The sequence below is a fragment of the Haliotis rufescens genome, unplaced genomic scaffold (genome assembly GCF_023055435.1).
Source record: "Haliotis rufescens isolate VD_foot unplaced genomic scaffold, xgHalRufe1.0.p SCAF_4, whole genome shotgun sequence".
NCBI classification, from domain to species: domain Eukaryota; kingdom Metazoa; phylum Mollusca; class Gastropoda; order Lepetellida; family Haliotidae; genus Haliotis; species Haliotis rufescens.
The window spans coordinates 50,348,453-50,371,578 of NW_025964112.1; the positions used below are offsets into that span (position 1 = coordinate 50,348,453).

The window sequence follows — 23,126 nt, forward strand, 5'->3', positions numbered from 1 at the left end:
GACGAGTGACGATTTGCCATATTCGTGTAGTAATAGATGGGCATAACACCCTTGTGAACACCCTTGTGTGTGTGTGTTTCTTGTGTGAGTGTATATGCTTACCGTATATCAACTGCTTTTTTGAGAACCAACACAAAATGGAGTGTTTTACAGGGATGCCTTTTCGGCCTCGCCAGTTTAATAAAATAAGGATGATATCAACTTGCACTACAGGCCGAGTGGCCTAACTTTACCCAACTTGTACTCTCATTTCGACCATCGACAACAGTGGCAGGCAGAACTTGACGCTAAATTCACGAACTTCATATAATATTTTAATGAGCAAAAAACTATGTTGAGGCTATGGCCAAGTGCCGTTACGCTGGATAAACAACTGGTTGCAGTTTTTTTGTGACGGTAACGTACAGACTTAAATACCTCAGTATCAACGGCCGTTTGAATTCTGTGGCGGTGATCGCTCCCGCCCTTATCGAAACAGTCTCGCGTCGCTTAGCTAAGCGTATCATGAAAGCTAAACCCTCATTCATGTCTAGACTTAAGTTATTTATGACATGACTATAGGTTATATTTCAATAGACCTTTTTGAAAGAACTGAAAGCATTGAATCTATGAACACCCTTCAATAACATTTCTCAAGCTCTATATTTAAGCCGGGAGAGGGCTCTCGCTGACAGATTAAAGGCAACATTATGTACACGCTGTGAACTTCCTGAATCTAGCTGCACAAAAGTTTCAATTTGCCTTTCGGAGAGTTAGACTAAGTAGTAGTAAATATGGGTACAAGAGGATCGGGAGAGAGAAGATATTGGTAACACTTTCTGCTGGTGAGGTGCTTCAGATGTTGTGCCAGAAAATAAACATTCCTTCTACTTTTTGTCCATTGACAATGGTACATATTTTTCAATTACAAATCTTCCCAAACCATCCAGGCCAAATGTGGTGTCCGAATGTTCAGGATTATTAGATATACTCAAATATCATTATTAGGAATGGGCAAATGGGAATACAGGTAGTATGAAATGAGTGAGTGAGTTGGGTTTTACGCCGAATTTAAAAGTATTCCAGTTATATCACGGCGTTTCAGCTTAATGTGGGAGGAAAGCCCGAAGTGATGCAGGTCTCAGACTTTTACCACTTCGGTGAAACCCACGAGCACGGGTATGGTGCTGACAAACCTAGAAACAATCGGGGCGAACCGGGATTCGAACCCACAATCATAGGTTTTTGCCGTGTCAAGGGACGCAACTCTGCACATCGAATCGCGGCGCCTTAGACAACTGGGCCACCCTGGCTTTCTTATAGCACTTTTCTGTAGAAAGTTATTTGAATGGAGGCCAAAATCTAAGCGTTAGTATGTACAAATGTATATGATTCATCATCATTGAAATATCATCCATACAAACATTTCAGCGAGGAATGTCTAGTCTAAAGGCGAATACAATCTCCTAGTATTGAATGGACAGGTGTCTTTTTCAAAGCGTTTACATTTCTAAAAGACGGATAAAAACGCGTTGCACCTCTCTAATGTATAACGATACTTAGTGAAAACAACATATTGTGCAGTGTTACAGCTGGTCAGTTGATTTTGACAGCCCGGGCCAAGTCAGACCGAACACTTCTGACATAGATTTTCTTAAGAAAATACAGTAAAAATGCTTCACTTTGCGCACCTTGTTTTCTTTAAACACGATGCACCGTGACACTATAAAGTGGTATATAGGTAGATTTAATACTAATCTATAGATGTAAACACATTTGAAGATGCATCTGTGTGTTTAAAGTAGATTTTGACCGCCCGGGCCAATTCGGACCCAACACAAGCAAAACACTTCTGATAGAGACTATGTTGAGAATGTAGAGGGAAAAGGGCTTCACTTTGAGCCCCTTGTTTTCTTTAAATACCGCGATCTAAGACACTATAAAGTGATATTTTGGTAGAAATTATACTAGTTTATTGAAGTGAATCCATTTGATGATACATATATGAGTTTAAAGTTGATTTTGACAGCCCGGGCCAAGTCGGACCGAACACTTGTGTGACTGTTGAGAGTATAGGGAGAAGAGGTCTACTTTAACCAACGTGTCTGCTTTAAATACGATGAACAGTGACAGTATTAAGTGGTATTTACTTAGATATAGTACGCTATGCCGACAGATGGAAATTTGTATCACGATAGCTAGAAGTATTTGATACGTTTCAAATCTTATTTCGTTTAACGATTGCTCTTTTACATGTTACCTAGATCAGCGACGCTTACACACAGCTCCACTTTCTGGTTTTCAAGCGATTTACTCCCAATTACTTAATTATGGTTCACTTTTTTGTTTGGTGGTTGTTCATTAATGACATGTGTGTATGTTGCATCAATTACATGTAGGTATGATCGCCGAACATGAAGTAATTAGCCAATAACACTTTGGCCCGGCCCGGACCGACTTTTAGGCAATGCCTCTTTTCACTACTCCACGGCGGCGGCCCCCCTCTTTTTTTTATATCATTTTTTCTTTTATTGATATCATATATTAAAAAAATCACATATTGACACCATATCATTTAAAGGGATGTTTGTTTGAATAGAAATAAATCGAGTTTCTGATATAAAAAAATGAATTGTTCGATTTGGTTTAGATTTCGATAGATTATTTCAGATACCACAAATTCATTTTTTAACATCATAAAATACATTTTACGATATCACAAATACATTTTAAGATATCATAGACTGATATTTAACCATCGAATCAGTGATGACTTACTATTTTATGATATCAATAATTATCTCTTCTAATGAAATCGAATTTGTGATATCAATAAATGAAATAATAATATTAAAATTATAGTAATCACGACCGTAGCGACCGGAAGAGGCATTTAAACAGTCTTCGTCAGGGTATTCGTATGTTGTGAAAAAATCCCATTAAAATTCGCTTTCGTGATTTGTGCTCGATCTTATCTGGAGGAAAACATTTATAGCATCTGTGTCTGAACTTCATTGTGTAAAGACAATATGATACACATAAGAGGTTTGATAATTTGACGGGATATTAGACGATTCCTTTCCTAACATTGTATAAATAATTTTGACTTATTAAAATAGGACTAAACAACATATTTTGTGTATAATACTCAATAATTTGTGTAATAAAAGTCTATCTCATCAGTCGGTGTTGATATACGCCGGCCTTCATTCTCAAGTTTTAGTTGATAAGTATAGATGTGAAGCGTCAAGACACATGCATGTTCGTCCGAAGTCTATATCTGTCAGTGGTGATATACGCCTGCCTTCATTCCCATGTTTTACTTGACAAGCGTTATGTGGTAATCGTTAATACTCCATGTCCGGCGAGGGAAGTAAACATTACTCTGTGATAACACGCCCCTCCGAGACAACTTATGTAATTTTTGTCAATTCTGCATACTGACAATGACAATGACAATGACAAATTGTTTATTTTTGTCTCATCGTAGATACAGGTTATAGGCACATACATTATTATAAAAGTACACTATAAAGTATCTCTGCCACCCACGATGTGGGTTATAAGAGACCATACATAATACATAGTAAAACAAATTGAGTAAAAACATATAAAAAGCAATATAAATATATATGGTGTTATTGGTAGTGAGATTTTCTTCGGACAGCCATTTTGTAGCACATACTACCTAGAGTTGAAATAATATTATAATCATTTAAAATATATACAAGCTCAGTATAGTTATTTAAGTTGCCATTTGTGGGGTTAAATACTTGTGGAAGGTGGGTAACACGGATATCATCATAAAGTGAACAGTGGAGGAGAAAGTGAGTTTCATCTTCTACACATCCAGGGCAATATTTACAAAAACGTTGGTTAACTGTCACAGGGGGATTAGAATACTCATCTCTTTCAAAACTGCCAGGTGATCTTTAAATTCAGATACTTTGTGTAAGTATTGTGTAGTAACATTAAATAAACGATAATTGAACATGCGACCATATCATGACATCTATGAGCATCGGTGGTATAAATAACGGCCTTTTTGGGGGGTACCTCACTGATGAGATACACCGAATAAAGACTGGCCACTAACAGATGCTTCTCTGGGCTATTTTAAGGTAAGACATGTTCACTTGATATATATTGTATGTCCTTAAACTATATTCCTATTTTCCTGTTTTCTATTGCTTTCCATGTTGTTAGTTGATTTGAATATAATCAACATTTTAAATTAGGCATTGATTAAGTATACCAGTGAAGTTATTATTATAGTTAGGTTAGATCTTGTAGCACTAGAAATAATCTAACAATAAGGTGTATATTAATATTACTGTATTAATAACATATAATCAGCCTCGTGGAAGCGAAGTCGCTCTGGTATGTGTGTTGTCAATTTTATATTTTATTGCATGTTTGCAATCAAAGTGTATGTAAATGAATGTATCTTTAAATAATTACTGTGTGTGTTCATTTCAAATGATTCAAACTACCCTTGGTGTAATTAATGTATAAACAATGTACTTATCAAGCGAGGTAACTATACTGTTCACGCTAAACTTGTTGTTTAGATCAGCTGCTCATTCATTGCGATATTATCAGTATTGTTATGCTCTATTTATGTATACATTGTACACATCAAATGACATGCCGCGCGGCATATGATTTTTTGATAATTAACTGTAGTTTTGATAGAAAAGATGTTGACATATTATTCAACTAACAGATTGAAATTATATATTAATATTTCTGTATTCTTATTATTCGGTTCAATGTGTATTCTGCAGTGTTGTATCAAAGTAAAGCCTATCATTACGTTCTTCATAAATATCAAAGATCATGTCAGATTATTTTAGTAACTTGAGGTGAGGTGAGGTGAAATTGGGTTTAACGTCGCGTCCAAGATTATTGCACTTATATAGCGACGTGCATGCACGTGTATGTGTGTGTGTGGCTGCTTGTACTAGTCCGGACTGATGCCGATTTATAGTGCTAGCTCACTGAGATACCATGCCACAGTTTAACATGAATACCCCACTCAGACACAGTATACTGACTCCGAGCCGACCAGTCCTTGTTTTAGCCCCTTAATGCCGAGCGCCAGACAGGGTAACAACAAGTACAATCTTTTAACGTCTTTTTGTATGACGCGGCCCGGGATCGAACCCTGGACCTTCCGCTATCCGGGCGGACGCTCTACCACAAGACCACGGAGGCGGTCTTTAGTAACTTGAAACACATGTAGTACGTGTCTTACTGAAGTGTCTTATTTATTAACAATACATTGCCTTAATTGCGCCATATCACGGTTTATTTATTTTCAACCAAATGTAAAAGTGTCTTCGTTTCATTGTTTTAAAAATGCATTTTTTTGTATGATTCATTGTCAGTATGGTTTATACTGTAACTGTTTGTTCATAATTCTCGGAGTATTTTAATTGCCTCAGGTTGTACTTTTGCTTGTGTTTTATTGTTATATGTGAGTGACTGATGAGATACACCGAATAACGACCACTAATAGATGCTTCTCTTGGTTGTTTTAAGGTGTGCGGTCTCGAGCTACTTCTCCGACAATAAATTCTAGGTGTTATAATCAGCCTAGACCAAACACAAACCTTAAAGGTTATTATACAGGTCGTAAGTTTTTTTTTTTAATAATTGGATACATCACGAGGGGAAAATATTGAATAAAAATAATAATTATTATCACGAGGGATTATATAAACAATCAAGAGTTACCTCCCTTGTTGTGTCAGGTTGTGTTAGTGAGTCGCTTTCACAACCGCATATATACGTTTACCACCCCTTCAGCTTTTCTTTCACCCCAAAGGGAGACTTTGGGTTTAGGGTGTTTATAATCACACGCACGTGTTGATTTCTCACACTGCGGATTCTCTCCAGTTATTGACCGGAATGTTTTCAACTCGAACATCGTCTGTCCGCCGACACGCTCTGCAGAGGATTTTGAGATGTGGATATGGCAAGCTAGATCTACACTGTCCGAGTATTGGGCGACACTTCAGCACAGGAGAATCGTCAGAAAAGAATAGTTTCACTACCGGGCCAATTACGATGTAAGTAAATACAGACACAGGAAGGCTTCACAGGCCTGTGGAAGGCTTGTGTTGTGATTAATACACTGGTCAAAGGTCGAAATCAGTCGAAATGAGAGTTACCTCCCTTTGATTGATGCGCGCTCTTCATGTTATAACTTGGTATCTTTCTCGATGTATTTTACTGTTTACCTAATTTTTAACCCATTGACCCGGACTTGATTCAACAATGCGTTTCCCATGAATGATTAATTAAGTCTGGTATCTTACAACCTTGGCAGGTATTCAGTTTTGATAAATTAAATACAACTGGAGTGGTCAACACCCGATAAACCAAATAACCCAACTGTTCAGGCCAAAGTGGGTCACTAGATCATGGCTTTTAATAGATAAATGACGTGACTTATTTAGCCACAAAGTTATAATCTGATATCCTCATAGGACTATTTACAGACTGCTGTCATATAGCTGGAATATTGCTGAGTGCGGCGTTAAACAAGAAATAAATAAACAAACAATCAAACCGTGGGCTTTCCTCCCAAACAAGCTGACACGCCTAGAACTAACTGAAACACTGCAGAAAGCGTAAAAACCAAACTCACTATTTATCTGGATACATTTTTTTATTCATTTTTACCAGTGTGACTTGAATCATGTTGTAGACGCTACATGGCTTACCTGAAGGATATATACCGCCTGACAGTTGCCGAGACGGAGGAGGAGTCAGTGATACACACGCCGGGGTTGTCTTATGAATCCATAGACCGAGATGGTAATGGTTTTTGAAATTATTTTTTTAAATTCCTGTTTGTAATAATAATAAAAGTCTGTTTGTATGGCGTACATGCTGGATATCATGTTTATAGTCCACAGACAATTATTACCCAGGTCAATGGATCAGTGTGCACTCGATGTTCATTCTCAGCTCCCTGAGGAGTATACAATCCACCTTGTTAACCATATATTCCTATTGGGTACCCACTCTGTTCTGGGTGAACATAGACATATTTTGAACCAAGTATTATTAAGGTAAGGAAGCCTGGTTTAAATCCTCAAGGATATAACAGCCAACCCAAAACTCATTTCACAAAGCGATCTCAGCAAAACTCCAAATTTGGCTGAGGATGAATTATTTGTCCACTGGTCTAAGGTGCTGTATTTCGTTGAGTGGAGTTGTAACGTTTAGCCATACCAGGATCTGCTTGTAGTTTCTAATGCCATATTCGTTCCAATTATGACCCTTGGTTTCATTGTCATCAGGAAGCTGATGCGATATGTCTTCGGTCTTCGTGACCTCGAGCTTCAACATGAAGGTGACCGCCTCCGTGGTCTAGTGGTAGAGCGTCCACCCGGAGAGCGGAAATTCCGGGGTTCGATCCCGGCCGTGTCATACCAAAAGACATTAAGAGATGTACAGTAACTTGTTGTTACCCTGTCTGGCGCTCGGCATTATGGGGCTAAAACAAGGACTGGTCGGCTCGGAGTCAGTATACTTTGTCTAAGTGGGGTATTAATGTTAAACTGTGGCATGGTATCTCAGTGAGCTAGCACTATAAATCGGCATCAGTCCGGACGAGTAGAAGAAGCCGTACAAGCAGACACAGACACAGGCACACAAACAGACTCAGACACACACACAGACAGACACACACAGACAGATATACAGACACACAGACAGACACATGCACAGCATACGCGAACACACACACACACACACACACACACACACACACACACACACACACACACACACACACACACACACACGTGCATGCACGCTGCTATACAATAATCTTGGACGTGACGTTTACCCCCATTTCACCTAATCATTTCACCTTCAACATGAAGGTGACTTTCAAATCGTTAAACCTTCACTCAGACGATCTATTTCCTTAAAGCGCTGTGCTTACCCAACCTAAGATGTAGCCAACCCAGTTGAACAACGGCAGCTCATTTCCCCACAACTCCAACCTCCCACAAATCTGTATTACGTGAACACCAGATCCATTTTTGCAACGTTAAACCTCTACGAATGTAGTTGGTCGTATCAATTCAATAACTGATATTCCTTCATGAATAATGAGTGAGTGAGTATGGTTTTACGCCGCTTAAAGCAATATTACAGCAATATCACGGCGAGGGACACCAGAAATGGGCTTCACACATTGTACCCATGTCGGGAATCGAACCCGGGTCTTCGGCATGACGAGCGAACGCTTTAATCACTAGGCTACCCGACCGCCCCCTTTCATGAATAGCATTGCATTTGTGTATTGTCAGCAATGTTTTATTTAATTTTTTTTTCGTGTGTGATGTATTTACAAGACATAAACGTTGATTGTGATATATTTGGCCTTATGTTATTTGTTTTAGATCAAATTGCAAATTTCAAACTCCGAATGTACGTACAATCATAATACTCGTAGAATGCATTCAAATGTCCATGTGAAAGTGCTGAAATCACACGCATTCGGCTTCCAAAACAGACCTATTTGGGGGCGTGGCCTAAAGCTACCGGTGCAGCGTAACAACTGTTTTCATTGGCTGATATGTTTGCCTAGTTCATCTATCTTGTGTTTCTTAGCCGGTTAAACGTGTACTGTTTCTGCTATTTCTGCTAATCCTTAAAAAATAACAACAATGCTACCCGTAATGTATTAGAGAATCCGAAGCAGAAGGGGGCAGTGGGGTAGCCTGGTGGTTTAAGCCTTCGCTAGTCTCACTAAAGACCCGGGTTCGAATCCCCACATGGGTGCAATATGTGAAGCACATTTCCGGTATCCCCCGCCGTGATATTGCTGGGATAAGCGGCGTAAAATCATACTCACTCACCGAAGCAGAAGCCCGATCGTCGTGATTGTTGACATTGCGCAGCGCAACAAAGACCGGGTACACGTTTTAACCCCACAAAGGGAATCCCCTAAGTGGCGGAATTTTTCGTTTGGGAGACGATTATGCCTGCCGTTTTTATCCTGTTTTACGCTATTTCCGGTTTTTAAAAAATTAAATTTTGGTCAAGAAATTATGATTATAAGTGTGTCCTAAAGTATTAAAATCTTCAAAGTTCCTATGCTGGCTTTACTTTCCCTTTAATGCTTATAGTCCAGGCAAAATAAGGTTTCACTTGGAACAAACTGCAACAGAATTTATTTTACCACAATGCATTTCTACACGGTCCCGAAAACAACATACTAAAAGTCCCAAGCAATCCCAGTTTGGGAAATATGGCTAATTTGCATAATCCAATATGGCCACCAATTATCAATATATCTTCCATATGTCAGATGAGGGTCAATGCTTTAATGAAAAAACCCGTGTTGTATTGCAAAATAACCATATTATGTTTCTAAAAAGATATTCACAACAACTGAACGTTTTCGATTATTGACAAATTAGGTTAAGACGGAAGCTTTGTTTTGCAGGGAACCCCTTAATGCCGAGTCTTATGAGATTTGCAACAACAGCAAGAGTATTTGCCACCCACGTTCCTCTTGATGAGACTGGAAGGACGATTTTTGACTACGCACAACTCACCTCCGACAGACTGACATTCGTGGCTTCGTCAGAGGTGATATCAGAAAAGGCAATGTATGATACATCTGTACCCAAGAGTCCCTTAGATGTTTTGTATCAACTCGGGTATGTTGGCAAGTCATCCCTAAGTACTGTAGCGTCCATCGTTGTTCCTTCAACCGGACAGACGATCCTCAGAAACACCAATCATCTTGTTGGAATGGATAAAACAAGCAGACGACCCAAACCACTTCCTGATTGGTGGCGGGAGAAACATGGCGGATCCGCCATCTTTAAGGATCCTCTGATAGTTCCAAGACTGCAAAGACCTGCTGAGGCTGTTCAATACAATGTCAAAGTGGCTTGGATGCACACTGACAATTACAATCATACTAACTACACCACTTATGTTGATTTCTGCATCAACGCTTTGCATTATGCTATAGAGAAAGGTTGTATGGGAGCCCTGACCAAGGATGTTGTAAAACGTGGTATCAAGTCCATGAGAAACACTTACATCGGAGAGAGTTTAGAGAACGATGAGCTCACTATTGAGGTGTGGGCGTCGGACCAGGATGACAGAACTGTACATTTCGATGTTCAGAAATTGGGCCAGTCAATATTCCAAAGCACGTTTGTTTATCATGATGACTGAATGATGTTTTGGGTGTTTTGGTGATCCTATTTGCTATGAGTGATAATTTGTATTGATGGAAATAGATGTATGTCTCGGGCATATTAAAAATTACTTTTCTCAGGACATAAACTTGATGTCAAATATGAAGCGAGTTATTATTCAGTTTATTACCAATAATGTAATTTGATGAAGTATAAAACAAACACATTCACCACCCTGTATTCGGCGACTGAGAGAAAGGTCAAGGTCACAACGTTTGTTGACCAATCCACAAAGAAAGTGAGTGATGTCATGGCGCAGTCAAAATATTTTATCGTTAAGTTTTTCTCCAGTAAAGGTTTTACGACAAAATGAAATGTTATCAAATCAGGTTGAAGTGCAGTATTACTGTTTTAACAATACAGTAACGCCTTATCTATCCTCTATATCTCAATATCTACGGACCCGTGTACAGAATAGGTCTTTTGCAACCCATGCTCGCCGTAAAAGGCGACTATGCTTGCCGTAAGAGGCGACTAATATACCGGGATCGGATGGTTATACTCGATGACTTGGTTGATGCATGTCCTCGTATCCCAATTGCGTAGATCGATGCTCATGATATTAATCACTGGCTTGACTGGTCCAGACTCAATTATTTACATACCGTCGTCATATAGCTGGAATATTGCTGAGTGCGACGTTGATCAACAAACCAACGAACCAACCAACCCTGTGTGTGTGATATATATATATATATATATATATATATATATATATATATATATATAGATATATATATATATTGGAAAGCCCGAAGTGATACCCAGTGTTAAATTTTCGAAGTTGTATGATTAGAAAATACATTCCCGCTTAGTAGCTGTCACGTTCCTGATCTGGTCTGGTAAGCGCCGCTCTGATTGGTCGGATGAAAAGTCGTTCTGAGGTGAACCTCAGGTCTTTCTTCAGCGGTAGCCAGAACTGAGATCTGATTTTGTTCCGATATTAACCGTGCTACAAAGCCAGCTATTTTTTTAATTGAAAACTACGAGCCTAAAGTTGATTTATTAAGAGAAAACCCTTGCAACAATAAAATTTATTTTTTGGCGGAGGCAAATGCTTCTTTTATTTTGAACAGTCTGAAACATAATTATATTTTTCAAGATTTTTCGGGAGAATAGTGAAAGAGTTGTTTATAGTAACATACTGTTTGTGTCACATTTCAAGTTTTTGAAATTGGCAGATTCGTATAAGTATTGATTAGATTTCGACACTATTGCGCAAAAGTTCACAACCGTGTTCCTGATATTGCTTTTTGTTGTTGTCACATTACCCTTTGATAAGGGTACCAAAGAGTATAATATGTTTAACTACATATTGGCCTGTTCGTCCGACGACTGTCGTGACGGTGTCTTTTAACCTAACTGTTGACATGCTGCCGCGGGAAATTGTTAGTGGACAGGTTCAAAAGAAGGATGATTTTATTGTGCTTTGTATAATTTACATGTTTTACATACATCATTAAGTTTATTATTTAAGTGAAGATTAAACAAAGGAATATCCACATATAGAAGCACATATAGAAGATAATAATTGTGATAATACTCGCAAGTATGTTTGATCATACATATTTTAATTGTGTGCTATTTTGACCAGTTTCTGTTACAAAATCATGTTTCAGAAAATAATTTAAAAGCGTACATAAAATTTTCAACTAATATCTAGTTTATATAAACACTACCGTTAAGCTACGGGTGAAATAAGAGAATTCAATATCTTTGAAAAACGACCATATTTCAGTTTATCACTCAGGGTTCACATACCGCTAGGGGTACCACAAATAGTGGACTTGAAAGTTGTAACGTCAAAATATATTAGTGTGTCGCGGAAGTGTAAACCAGTAAGAGTTAACTCCCTTTTCCAATCGTGACATGATATGAAACTGCCATTGCACTATTTCCCTTCAATGCATGTAAAGCGACAAGAAAGTTCAAAATAACACGCAGAACATAGCAAAAGAGATGCAATATCTTCATCAAAGTTAGTAGCATTGTTGATTTATTTATATCAACAATCGACATTCAATTTTCCCTGACGCATATATGAATACATATATATATACCATTGATACCATGTTAATCATATTTTTAAAAATGCATTTGAGACGGTCGGGTAGCCCAGTGGTTGAAGCGGTCGCTCGTCACGCTGAAGACCCGGGTTCGATTCCCGACATGGGTACAATGTGTTAGCCTATTTCTGGTGTCCCCCGCCTTGATATTTGTGGAATATTGCTATATCACACATTATAAAATGCATTTATTCATTAATGAATCAATAAATAAAACTAATTAGATTTGATAATGCATGATGAGTACCGCCCTCAGGAATTCAGTAGATGTCGGCAACTTATTCGTATAGGCCCTGGTGTCGTGATATTAATTAATAACTTAATCATTTACATAATGAAATATGTGATCAGCTAAACCTAGACATATATCTCAATTTTCTTTAATAATGAAGACGCCAGCACCAACAGGATAGGGCACTGGACACTTGGACGGTGGATGCTCATGATATCGATCACTGCATTGTCTGGTCCAGACTCGATTATTTACAGACCGCTGTCATATAGCGGGGATATTGCTGAGTGCGGCGTTAAACAACAAACACACAAATCTTGGACGGTTGCTTCGCCGACTCACTAGATCCGTGTACCGAGACAGAAAACCAGTCAAAGGTAGGCGCATCATTTCCCTGACCATGTCCGTGTAGAACACAGGGAAGTAGTTGCGCTGACAAGCCACGACAAATAGTTTGACTGATTAAACCTTGATGCACTTTACCGGGCGCACTTTTTAAGATCCAATTAGCGCTGTGGGGGCTCGAACGCGCTTCGCCGGCTCACCGGCTTTGTAACCCTTGCCCAAAGCCAGCTGACCCTAATGACCGAAAAGGGGTTTTGGATCGTAAAGACGTGTAAGTTTCCCTAAGACCGAAAAACGGGTGTTGGATCGTGAAGCGAGAGTCACCAGAGCGTGAGGCACGGTAACGGTATAACGAGACAGCGGTGGCACTATAGCGCGGTAATTGAGCGGATGGTAGAGCTCGGGCTGCGCCCGGTAAACTGCATTGTTGCCGAAGTTATTGTGATGTTTCCCACTCACACCACAGCCGGTATCTACCGGCTCCTTCCACTGCCGACGCTTTTCAGATGTGCTGTTCTTTATCAACCGTGTTCGTATCTGAGGCGACATTGGAGTACATACGAGACACCGGAACAGAGTGATCGTGTCACTTCAGGACTTATGTCCAGGTTAGTTGTTCGTTCAGGAAAAGAGCACACGTTCCTTGTTTTGTTATTCTTCCCCGCCCTGAAGGCGAGGGAGTATACGGGAAACGTTAATTTTGTAGCTTGTATGTCGACATGTTGGTTTATTTGAAATTTCAAGCCACGCATTTACGGAAACAAAACATACAAATCATGTGCGTGGAATGTTGATGCTATTCTTTTCTAGCAATAAGAGATACTTCAAAATCATCTTTATGTAGTTAATTGATGCATCTGACCGTTTCTGGTCATTAGCTGACATTATTAAACCATTCATGTGTAATCCGATGTCCTTTTTACCTCAAGGACTAATTTTCTGATTTTCACGGTGTATACAAAAGAAGAACTGTACTCCGGATATCGTAAATAACAGCATAATATAAAATATGTTCTGAATATGCTTATTCATGGACAACGACGACATCTCAACTTAAATGTAATATGGTTGAATTCCACATTCTACATACCACACTTTTGATTGTTTGGATGCTCATTTCCTATGGAAATATTTGGAATAGTTATATTCCGTATTTTGAATTAACCCAGCCCCCCGTGTTTTTTTAATCAGTGCACCGCACATAGCCACATGTGAAACCTTTGAGATCAAAGTCAAAGCAAAATCGGAGTAGTGTGTCGGCGAATTTGCATCAAGGCTGTAGCCTTTTTCAACCGTTTAATGGAATTCAATGTACAGCCGAAGCTCTGGTCACTCATATATTTTGTGTCCCATGGCTCAAATCTATTTGCGTCTGTACCGTGTTCCACTGACCTCGATAATCTGTTGAATGAAGGCGCAGCTGTCTAGAGTCACATAGTTAACACCGAAGGCTATGAGGGATATGGAGGTCATAATCAGCTCCCAGCAGCCACTTCCCTAAGCGATATTGTCTACATAACAGATAAGTGCCACAGGTGCCACAAATATAGAAGCAGGGAAAACAAATTTCACAGAATCATTTCAACAAGCAATATTGATATCCCCGTCACTTTTGGTATCTTTTAATGATGTCTCCATTGCAATTTTTACGGATTTTGATTCGTATGCATTATTTGACTCTCATCAGCGGAATGGTTTGGATCAGAATGGACTAGCGGTTTTACTTCTGTTTAGTAGTATGGATGAATTGTTATGTTACAGCTTAACAGTATATCAGGCGACTATGCTTGTCGTAAGAGGCGACAAACGGGATCGGGTGGTCAGACTTTGGTTGATGCCTGGCATCGATCCCAATTGCGTGGATCGATGCTCATGATATTAATCACTGGGTTGTCTGGTCCAGACTCGATTATTTACAGAACGCCGTCATATAGCTGGAATATTGCTGAGTGCGGCGTTAAACGACAAACCAATCAATCATCATCATATGAACTCAAACCAGTCATTGTTACTAGTAAACCACATTCCACAACAGTTACTGACACTGGATAAAAAACAGTACATAGAAAAAGACTAAGTAACTCAACTCATCATGATCACAATTACTATTCTTTGAAAGAAAGAAATACAAAAAAGAAACTGACCAAAAAACGTAATACAAGAGACGAGGAATCTCCGTTATTGATTAGTCCCGGTATTGAAATGTTCTCCATCTACGTGATAATATTTTGAGTATGTTCATCTGTGGTTGTGACAAAAAGACCTTAGTATTTTCATTTACATTTCTAACCAATTCCAAGTGTAAAAAGAATGTGATCTATTATTTGAGTATGTGCATCTGCCAATGTTGTTGGCAGTTTTGATACTATTTCCACATATTTACATTTGAGCCAGAAATTGCTTCCATTTCCTTCGATCTACTTTTTAGATAAAGACCCTGGTTAGAATAGGTCATCAGCAACCCATGCTTGCCGTAAGAGGCGGCGAACAGGATTGGGTAGTCAGGCTCGCCGATTTGGTCGATGCATAACATCATGTTCCAATTGCGTAGTTCGATGCTCTTGGTGTCAATCACTGGATTATCTGGTCCAGACTCGATTATTTACAGACCGCCGTCATATGGCTGGAATACTGCTGAGTGCGGCGTTAAACAAGAAACTATTTTAAAATAAACCTACCCTATGCAAATGTATCAACTGTATTGCCCAATACTCAAAATACATAACATTTTTTCCCGCAACAACGTTGTGTTATTTGTGGTTAATATAATTATGCTCCTTCATGCCTTTCAGTAACATCATAATTATGCGTTTGTGAGGCATCACATATGGCGGGAACTTTGATGCTCTGCATCAATGTTTTCTTGTGAACAGTGGTAAAAACTGGAGTTTGTCGGTGCCCCTTTGTTTAGGTCAAAGGTTGCAAGCACTGGAGATTAGAGTTACCCCCCTTAGTTGCCGTATGTCAGTGAAGCTCCATAAAATGTTAATTCCATCGGGTCAGTGTCGGGTGTGGCAGAACGTTGGGGTTGAAAATTACTTCCCATTAAAAAAGTACGGCTTTATACATGTTGTATGGAGAACTTGGAAGGATACCTTTAATTAATTCTATCAAATGTCGAATGGTATGTTTTTGGGCTAAGGTCTTATTTTTATCTGGCAATAGTTTTTTAATTTGAAGTTTACACGATATACGGCTTTTCCATTGGACGAGAGGTCGGTCAAATGATCGCGAAATTGACGTTCATACAGTTTGGCCCTCACTCTATGAAGGTTCATACTACAATGAACTCACACAAAGTGAAGGTCAATTCTTAAATGAACAAAAGTTATCAAGAATTCTATATCAAATGTTATATAATGAAGTCTGTGTAAACAGCTGTCAAAAATGGATAAAATGTTTGGAAAGTATTTTCAATGAAACGGGCTACAGCTTTTATTGGTTGAACCAACAAGCAGTTCCTCCTAATGGCCTTAAATCTATAATTTCGTCATGATTATCTGATACAGCAACTCAAACATGGAGTGCAGAGATTACAAATTCTTCTAAAGGTATCACATATTGCATATTTAAAACAGAACTCGTCCTTGAAAAATATTTAATAGTTATCCGTTTCTCTTTGGCTGTAAAGTTCTCTTTGTTTAGTACATGATGCCACCATTTACCTAATGAACTAGGCAGGTGGCACACACTCCCTGCCAGTGAACGAACGTGTAAACTCTGCGACATGAGCGATGTTGGTGATGAATTTCATTATATTTATCTTTGTCCTTTTAAACACCAACGGAAAATATATGTTCCAATTTCATATGCTAAAACCCCGAATATGATTAAATTTAAAGATTTTTTTAATTGTAAAAAAAATAAATGTCATTAAAAAGCTTTGTACATTCTGTAAAGTCATTATGAAAACTGTAAAATCTTTCATGTAAACCACCCCGCCATCTTATGTAAAAAATTGTTTGCAAATTTGTACCTCATATGCCGAGGATCCCGGCCTGAGCGTAAATAAAGTTCTGTTCTGCTCTGCTCTGTTCTGACAAGAGGACGGGATTGTTTTCAATAAAAAAATAAAAAAATGACAAATTAATGAATAAAATCAATAAAATTAATATTTATTAAACATGTAATATTGATACTGAATATTATATTATTATAATAATTAATTTGAAATAATAAACATTCTCAAATGACAGAATATATTCGTACTTCAACACTGAAATGTGTGTTTCATAGTTTAAAATATGGAAGACAGATAGCAGCTTGAACACTGATGTGTTTATGGTTAATGTGTGAAATCTAACACTGTTTTCACAGAGCTACTTTAATAATATCTTTAAAGAATGTGGAAACTACATCCCAGTAAGGAAATTTATTTGAAAGGAAATCTGTATAAGGAACCGGTCATTGATTACAGGATTGGTGGGTCAGATGTTTTTTATCCTCTAATAAATTGAAAATGATGCTATGTACAATGATTTGTTGAGCGGAATTAGGGAAGTATTACGCCATGATGCATCATACACAATGGACGTGTACTGTACTTCAACAATTGCTAAAAATACGTAATCTGCCAAATTGCAGCAATACCGATTCCTACAATCTTTGTTGTTGTTTACATAGTTGTAAATACTTGACAAGATTATCCATTAATTTTCTACCTTACATATCCTATGTATATTTTCAGATTTTTAGAAATGAAATTTTATTATGTATTATTGTATTGAATTTCTGTCTCTAATATTATGCAACTCGAATCCCTAATAATTCCTGGTTATGATTCAAGATTTTTTAAGTATCATACCCATGGTCCTGGGTCTCCACACTAAAAAAACCCTGAAAAACTGTTCAAAGCGGCGTTAAACCAAAGACATTCTTACAACATAACGGAAGTCAGCTATAACCCTGAGTATAACCTTCACCAAACCTAAAGGGAATTCAGGTAAACAAGATATCAATCATCCAGTTCTAGTTAGAAAATTAATGATGATTTCAATGACCTGGCAGCCTGGATCATTCTTCATGCGGGGCGGTGGGATAGCCTAGCGGTTAAAGCGGTCGCGCGTCACGCCGAATGCACGAGTTCGATTCCCCATGCGGTTACAATGTGTAAAGCTCATTTTCGACGTGATACTGTCGGAATATTGCTAAAAGCTGCGTAAGACCATACTCTTTCAATCTTCATGCTATCAGCCACTTGTTGCAAGGCCCAGACTATATTATGTACAGGTCATCATGATATAGTTGGACCGACTGCGGCGTAAAACACAATTCACTCAATCATTACAGCCGCTTCTTGGCCAGCATGACGAATATGGGGTACAGTCAGACAGTGGACAAGACGGAGACCCGGTCAGTCGTACACACTCCAGGCTTTTCACTTGAATCCATGGACAGAGATGGTAAATATAGTGTTTGTGTCGCATATATTAGTATTTTTCTCGTATTAGATTAATGTTTGTGATTTAACAAAGTGAGTCCATAACCAACCTACCGCCTCCCTCGTGGAGTGGATAGAGTGTCTGCCTGGATAGCGGAGGTCGGTGGTTCGATCCCCGACCGCGTTATACCAAAATTCTTTTAAAGATGGTACTTGTTGTTACCCTACCTGGCGCTCACAAGGACTGGGCGGCTCGGTGTCAGTATGTGTGAGAGGTGTACCTATGTTAAACTTGTATCTCAACGGACTAACGCTATTAAACCAGCATTAGTCAGAACTAGTAGAAACATGCACGTCACTGTACAAGTGAAATATTCTTGAACGCAAGGTTGAACTCCCTTTGACCTCACTTTAAGCAAACGAGCTATTAGAGTTTGAGTGCGTGCGTGCGACAGGATTTACGAATCAGACATGATACAGCCTGATAATGATTCTCTGTTTGTCAGTGCTGTTGGATTTTACAAAGTTACAAAGACGTGAATCGCTTTGGTCTGTCCCACCACATCAAACCGACATGCCGCGATATAACCTAAATACTGTTCAAAGCTTTTAAGCGTCTTTAAAATCACTCATTCACCCAAGGTGTATGGACGCCGAAGGTTTCTTATGTTCATTATTTTTCATGACATCTTTCCGAGGAAAGAGCGTCCACTAATTATCAAAGTCTCGTTTCCACCCTAGCCACATCAAGCCCTCTTTTCAGTGCTCATTATGATTGGAACGAGGATATACCGATAGTCCAATCAGAGAACGTTTAATAAAATCAACATCCTTTGTTTGTCTGTACGTGGTGAAATCGCGAATGTTTTCGTTATCTGATCGAAAAGATCGTCATCTATGGTTGTCGACATGTTTGTGAAGCCATACGAACTGAGAACAGCGATATGATGGGATATCGCGTTTACGTTTATTCTTCCCCGCCCTTAAGGCGGGGAAGTATACGGGAGAGGTTAATTTTGTAGCATGTAAGTCGACATGTTGGTTTCTTTGAAATTTCAAGCCACACAGTTACCGAAACGAAACATACAAATCATGTGAAATGTGCGTGAAATGTTGATGTTTATCTTTTCCAGCAATAAGAGATACCTCCAAATCGTCTTGCTATTCTGAGACTTAGTTACTTTTCGTAATGCTGATAACCCATGAAATTTGTTCATTTTGTTTTTAAAAGAGCTAAAAATGATCCCATTTCGCTAAAGTTAACCGGTCTATATTTTGTAAGAATAAACTATTGCGCATTGAGCGATTATCTCCTTTAGCTATAGGCGTAGTATAGAAGTGATAAATTCACGCACTGACCTTGCATTGCTGTACATCGTATCTTATTCAAGCTGTATCACTGAGAGTGAGTGATTATCTCCCTTACCCAAACAGCTCAATTGCGCACTACCTTTGCAATGTATCGTATGTTATTCAGGCAGCCATCGAGAAACGTTCCAGGAAGGAAATTTGGCCAAGCCTGTCACGCGCACTCAATTTTCACACTGCTATTGCAACATATTTTTCAACAAGATTAAATAACAGGCTTCTATAAAGTATGACTTTCTTAAAAAAACAACACATGTAAAACAACGGGTTTGATATGAGGATTTTTTTATTAGTTGTCTTCATAATCACAAGTATGGCGCTTGCTGTGCATAGTTGACGGCATTGTTTTAAATACTTCACTGTATATAATGTATGGTTTACGTTTCTGCATGGTTTATTGCTTTGACCAAAAAAAAATTAACTTCCAGCAGAGATCATACACCCGTATATGTTCTTTGCTTCTGGATACATAGGAAATCGACAGGTTGGTCTGTAGTTTGCTATTATTTTCCCAAAAGATAATACGGTTGCATGATATCTTCACGATGTTTGGGTTGAACATAGTACAATTCTTCTAAACAAATTTCAAATCTAAGCCGGAAGCAATCACAACACAAACCCAGTTAACCAAACGGAACCATACACAAGAGTGAGTGAGGTAGTTGGGTTTAACGCCGTCTTGAACAGTATTCCGTGTCAGCTTGATGTGGGAGAGGAAAGTCTGAAGTGATGCAGGTCTTAGACGTTCACCACTTTGGTGAAACCAACGAGTAAGGGTTTTGTGCTGACAACAAAATCGGGGCGAACCGAGATTCAAACACACTGTCATAGGTTTCTGGCGTGCCCAAGGGACACAACTCTGCAAAGCGAATTCCAGCGCCTTCGGCGACTGGGCCAACCATGCCCCCGTAAACAACTGTAAGAAACTATTATACAACAAAGATGTTTTAGATGAGATATGTATTGCGGAACATTCCATGAAGAAACAGTGGCAATATTACACAATCACAAACTACAAAATACATGCACAATAAACGACAATTAAAAAACACAGGAACATTCAACATTCAAAAGAGGTACATTATAACAATTTAATTTCTAAAACAAGTGTATTATAATGATATGGAAACAATATGAGAATTGAGCAAAACTATGGTAAGGTTGTACATACATGTACAAGGAATTTGTTTGTAATTGTTGATATGTTAACAGATCTTGGAAGCTGTTTCTGGATAACTGTTGGTAAACTTATTAAGAATCTGCACCTTTTAACAGAGTGTACCAAATTCTTTATCATGATTGGGGATTATTTGTGATTCTCTTTCTTGGTTGTATTATGTAAGACAGTGCGTAATGTTGTTCATCTTCTGAGACATCACATGTTTCACAGAGACGTTGTTCAAATGGTTTTTTTGTTGTTGTTGTATATCTACAATTTTTAGTTTCTGTTTACTTAAACGAATTTTTGAGAAAAGTGAACTATGGCCTTTGTTTTTACAATATGTAAGATAATTCTCAATATTTATAGATAACGTAACCAAACTGTATGTTCCTAACTAGTTGCTAGATAAATGGGAATCCATTAATGATTGCGTGAATTTTTACATTTGAACTGAAGTATATTTAGAGTGGATTCATTACATTTTTTTGTGTTTACTATTTTAAAAGTTTGCTTTATTTAACCCAACCAACATTTTGACCAGAAATATTGATATTTGCTGCAAAAGCATGCTTTAGAATGACATTTGTTGTGTTATCTATATAGGATTTTTTTATTGGTACTAATAATGGGTATATATGAAGTTTTGCCTGACAGGCCCAGTTTTCTTGCCTGGGTTTTCTTTGTGCTGACCAATTAAAGACACTGTTTCTTTTATTGTGCTTTCCAAAGATAAGTACATTTATAACAACCAATTTGTACTGAACACAAATTCTCTCCTCCCATAGCTTACACTTATTTCCTCTGCACATAACATTATATTGCGGGGAGCTATTGATGCTCTGCAGCAATCTCTACTTGTTTACAAGGGGCACAACTTGTGATCTACGCAAGGTAGCATTACGATCGAGCCTAAACAAGTGGGCTTGATATGCAAGGGTAGAAACTAGGCTTTGATATAGACTAAAATGTATTAACAAGACTTCTCCTATGCAGGAAATCCCTCAATGCCGAGCCTGATGCGATTCATCACCATAGCAAGAATATTTGCCTCTCATTTTCCCCTGGATGTGTCTGGAAGGACGGTATTCGACTACTCTGAACTCACCTCGGACAGACTGGGGTTTGCAGCATCATCCGAGTTTGTTACAGAAAGGGAGTTGTATGACATATCTGTACCCAAGAACCCCTTAGATGTTTTATATCAACTCGGGTATGTTGGCAAGTCATCCTTCAGTTCAGTAGGTTCCATCATTGTTCCATCAACCGGACAGACGATCCTCAGAAACATCAACCATCTTGTTGGCATGGATAAAACAAGCAGACGACCCAAACCACTTCCGGATTGGTGGCGAGAGAAACATGGCGGATCCGCCATTTTGAAACGTCCACTGATAGTTCCAAAAATTGAACGGCCAGGTGGCGCTGTGCAGTACAATGTCAAGGTTGCTTGGATGCACACTGATAATCACAATCATACCAACTACGCATACTATGCGTACTTCTGCATCAACGCTTTGCATTATGCTATAGAGAAAGGTTGTATGGGAGCCCTGACCAAGGACGTTGTAAAGCGTGGTATCAAGTCCATGAGGAACACTTACATGGGAGAAAGTTTAGAGAACGATGAGCTTACTATTGGAGTGTGGGCGTCGGACCAGGATGACAGAACTGTACATTTCGATGTTCAGAAATTGGGCCAGACTATATACCAAAGCACGTTTGTTTATCACGATTGAGGATTCTACATTCCGATTTTAAATCTCGAAGTGTCAGCTGTCAATAGACTAGGTTTGATAAGGGTACAGTCTGACCCAGAAACGTTTCTAAATTTCAAAGCTGGGGGCAACAACGTTGAAGAGCATGAGATTAAGTATTGGTTACACATATCATGATTGGCAGCTCCTTTAATCCAGATAGACCAAAGCTTCAACAAAGGTAACACTTTTTGGAATCTCAGACAGTTTATTAAAACATCAATACAGAAGGTTTTTAGGTTGTTTGTTGTCTAACCTTACACTCGGCAATATTCCAGATATATGGTGATGGCCTGTAATTTGGAGCTTGGACCAGACAATCCAGTGACTGATATTTTGAGAAACGACACTCGCTGTCGGGGTTCGATGACACGCAATCAACCAAGTCATTGGTCCTGACCACCGACCTAATCTTAAACCAGAATGCCAACGAATATTTTGCTATGAAGTACAAGCGAAGGGATATCAGTGAAAACTACACGCAGGAGGGAAAAGCCAGAAAGCTGAACTAACCCTTCAATTATCTCCCCCCCCCCCCACCCTCCCCCCCCCCCCCCCCCCCCCCCCCCCCCCACCCCACCCCCACCCTTAACCTG

At 38.8% G+C, this 23,126-nt stretch overlaps 2 protein-coding genes across 2 annotated transcripts; both read left to right on the forward strand.

The window, feature by feature from the left end:
- The first annotated feature begins 5,610 nt into the window (after nucleotides 1-5,610).
- Nucleotides 5,611-10,443, forward strand: LOC124151178. The gene is made up of 3 exons (XM_046523545.2): nucleotides 5,611-6,053; nucleotides 6,695-6,804; nucleotides 9,455-10,443. The coding sequence occupies exons 1-3, from the start codon at nucleotides 5,893-5,895 to the stop codon at nucleotides 10,198-10,200; spliced, it is 1,017 nt and encodes a 338-aa protein (XP_046379501.2). The 5' UTR covers nucleotides 5,611-5,892; the 3' UTR covers nucleotides 10,201-10,443.
- A 2,521-nt stretch (nucleotides 10,444-12,964) lies between these two features.
- On the forward strand, nucleotides 12,965-22,764 carry LOC124151168. The gene is made up of 3 exons (XM_046523534.2): nucleotides 12,965-13,474; nucleotides 18,156-18,268; nucleotides 21,770-22,764. The coding sequence occupies exons 1-3, from the start codon at nucleotides 13,257-13,259 to the stop codon at nucleotides 22,510-22,512; spliced, it is 1,074 nt and encodes a 357-aa protein (XP_046379490.2). The 5' UTR covers nucleotides 12,965-13,256; the 3' UTR covers nucleotides 22,513-22,764.
- The last annotated feature ends 362 nt before the right edge of the window (nucleotides 22,765-23,126 follow it).

Excerpts from the sequence above, each read along its gene's own strand:
- LOC124151178 (XM_046523545.2), top strand. The coding sequence starts at position 5,893 with ATGTTTTCAACTCGAACATCGTCTGTCCGCCGACACGCTCTGCAGAGG. Across the intron at positions 6,054-6,694 it reads ACTACCGGGCCAATTACGAT|ACGCTACATGGCTTACCTGA; the intron begins GTAAGTAAATAC and ends ATCATGTTGTAG. Across the intron at positions 6,805-9,454 it reads TGAATCCATAGACCGAGATG|GGAACCCCTTAATGCCGAGT; the intron begins GTAATGGTTTTT and ends TTTGTTTTGCAG.
- LOC124151168 (XM_046523534.2), top strand. The coding sequence starts at position 13,257 with ATGGTAGAGCTCGGGCTGCGCCCGGTAAACTGCATTGTTGCCGAAGTT. Across the intron at positions 13,475-18,155 it reads ACTTCAGGACTTATGTCCAG|CCGCTTCTTGGCCAGCATGA; the intron begins GTTAGTTGTTCG and ends CAATCATTACAG. Across the intron at positions 18,269-21,769 it reads TGAATCCATGGACAGAGATG|GAAATCCCTCAATGCCGAGC; the intron begins GTAAATATAGTG and ends TCTCCTATGCAG.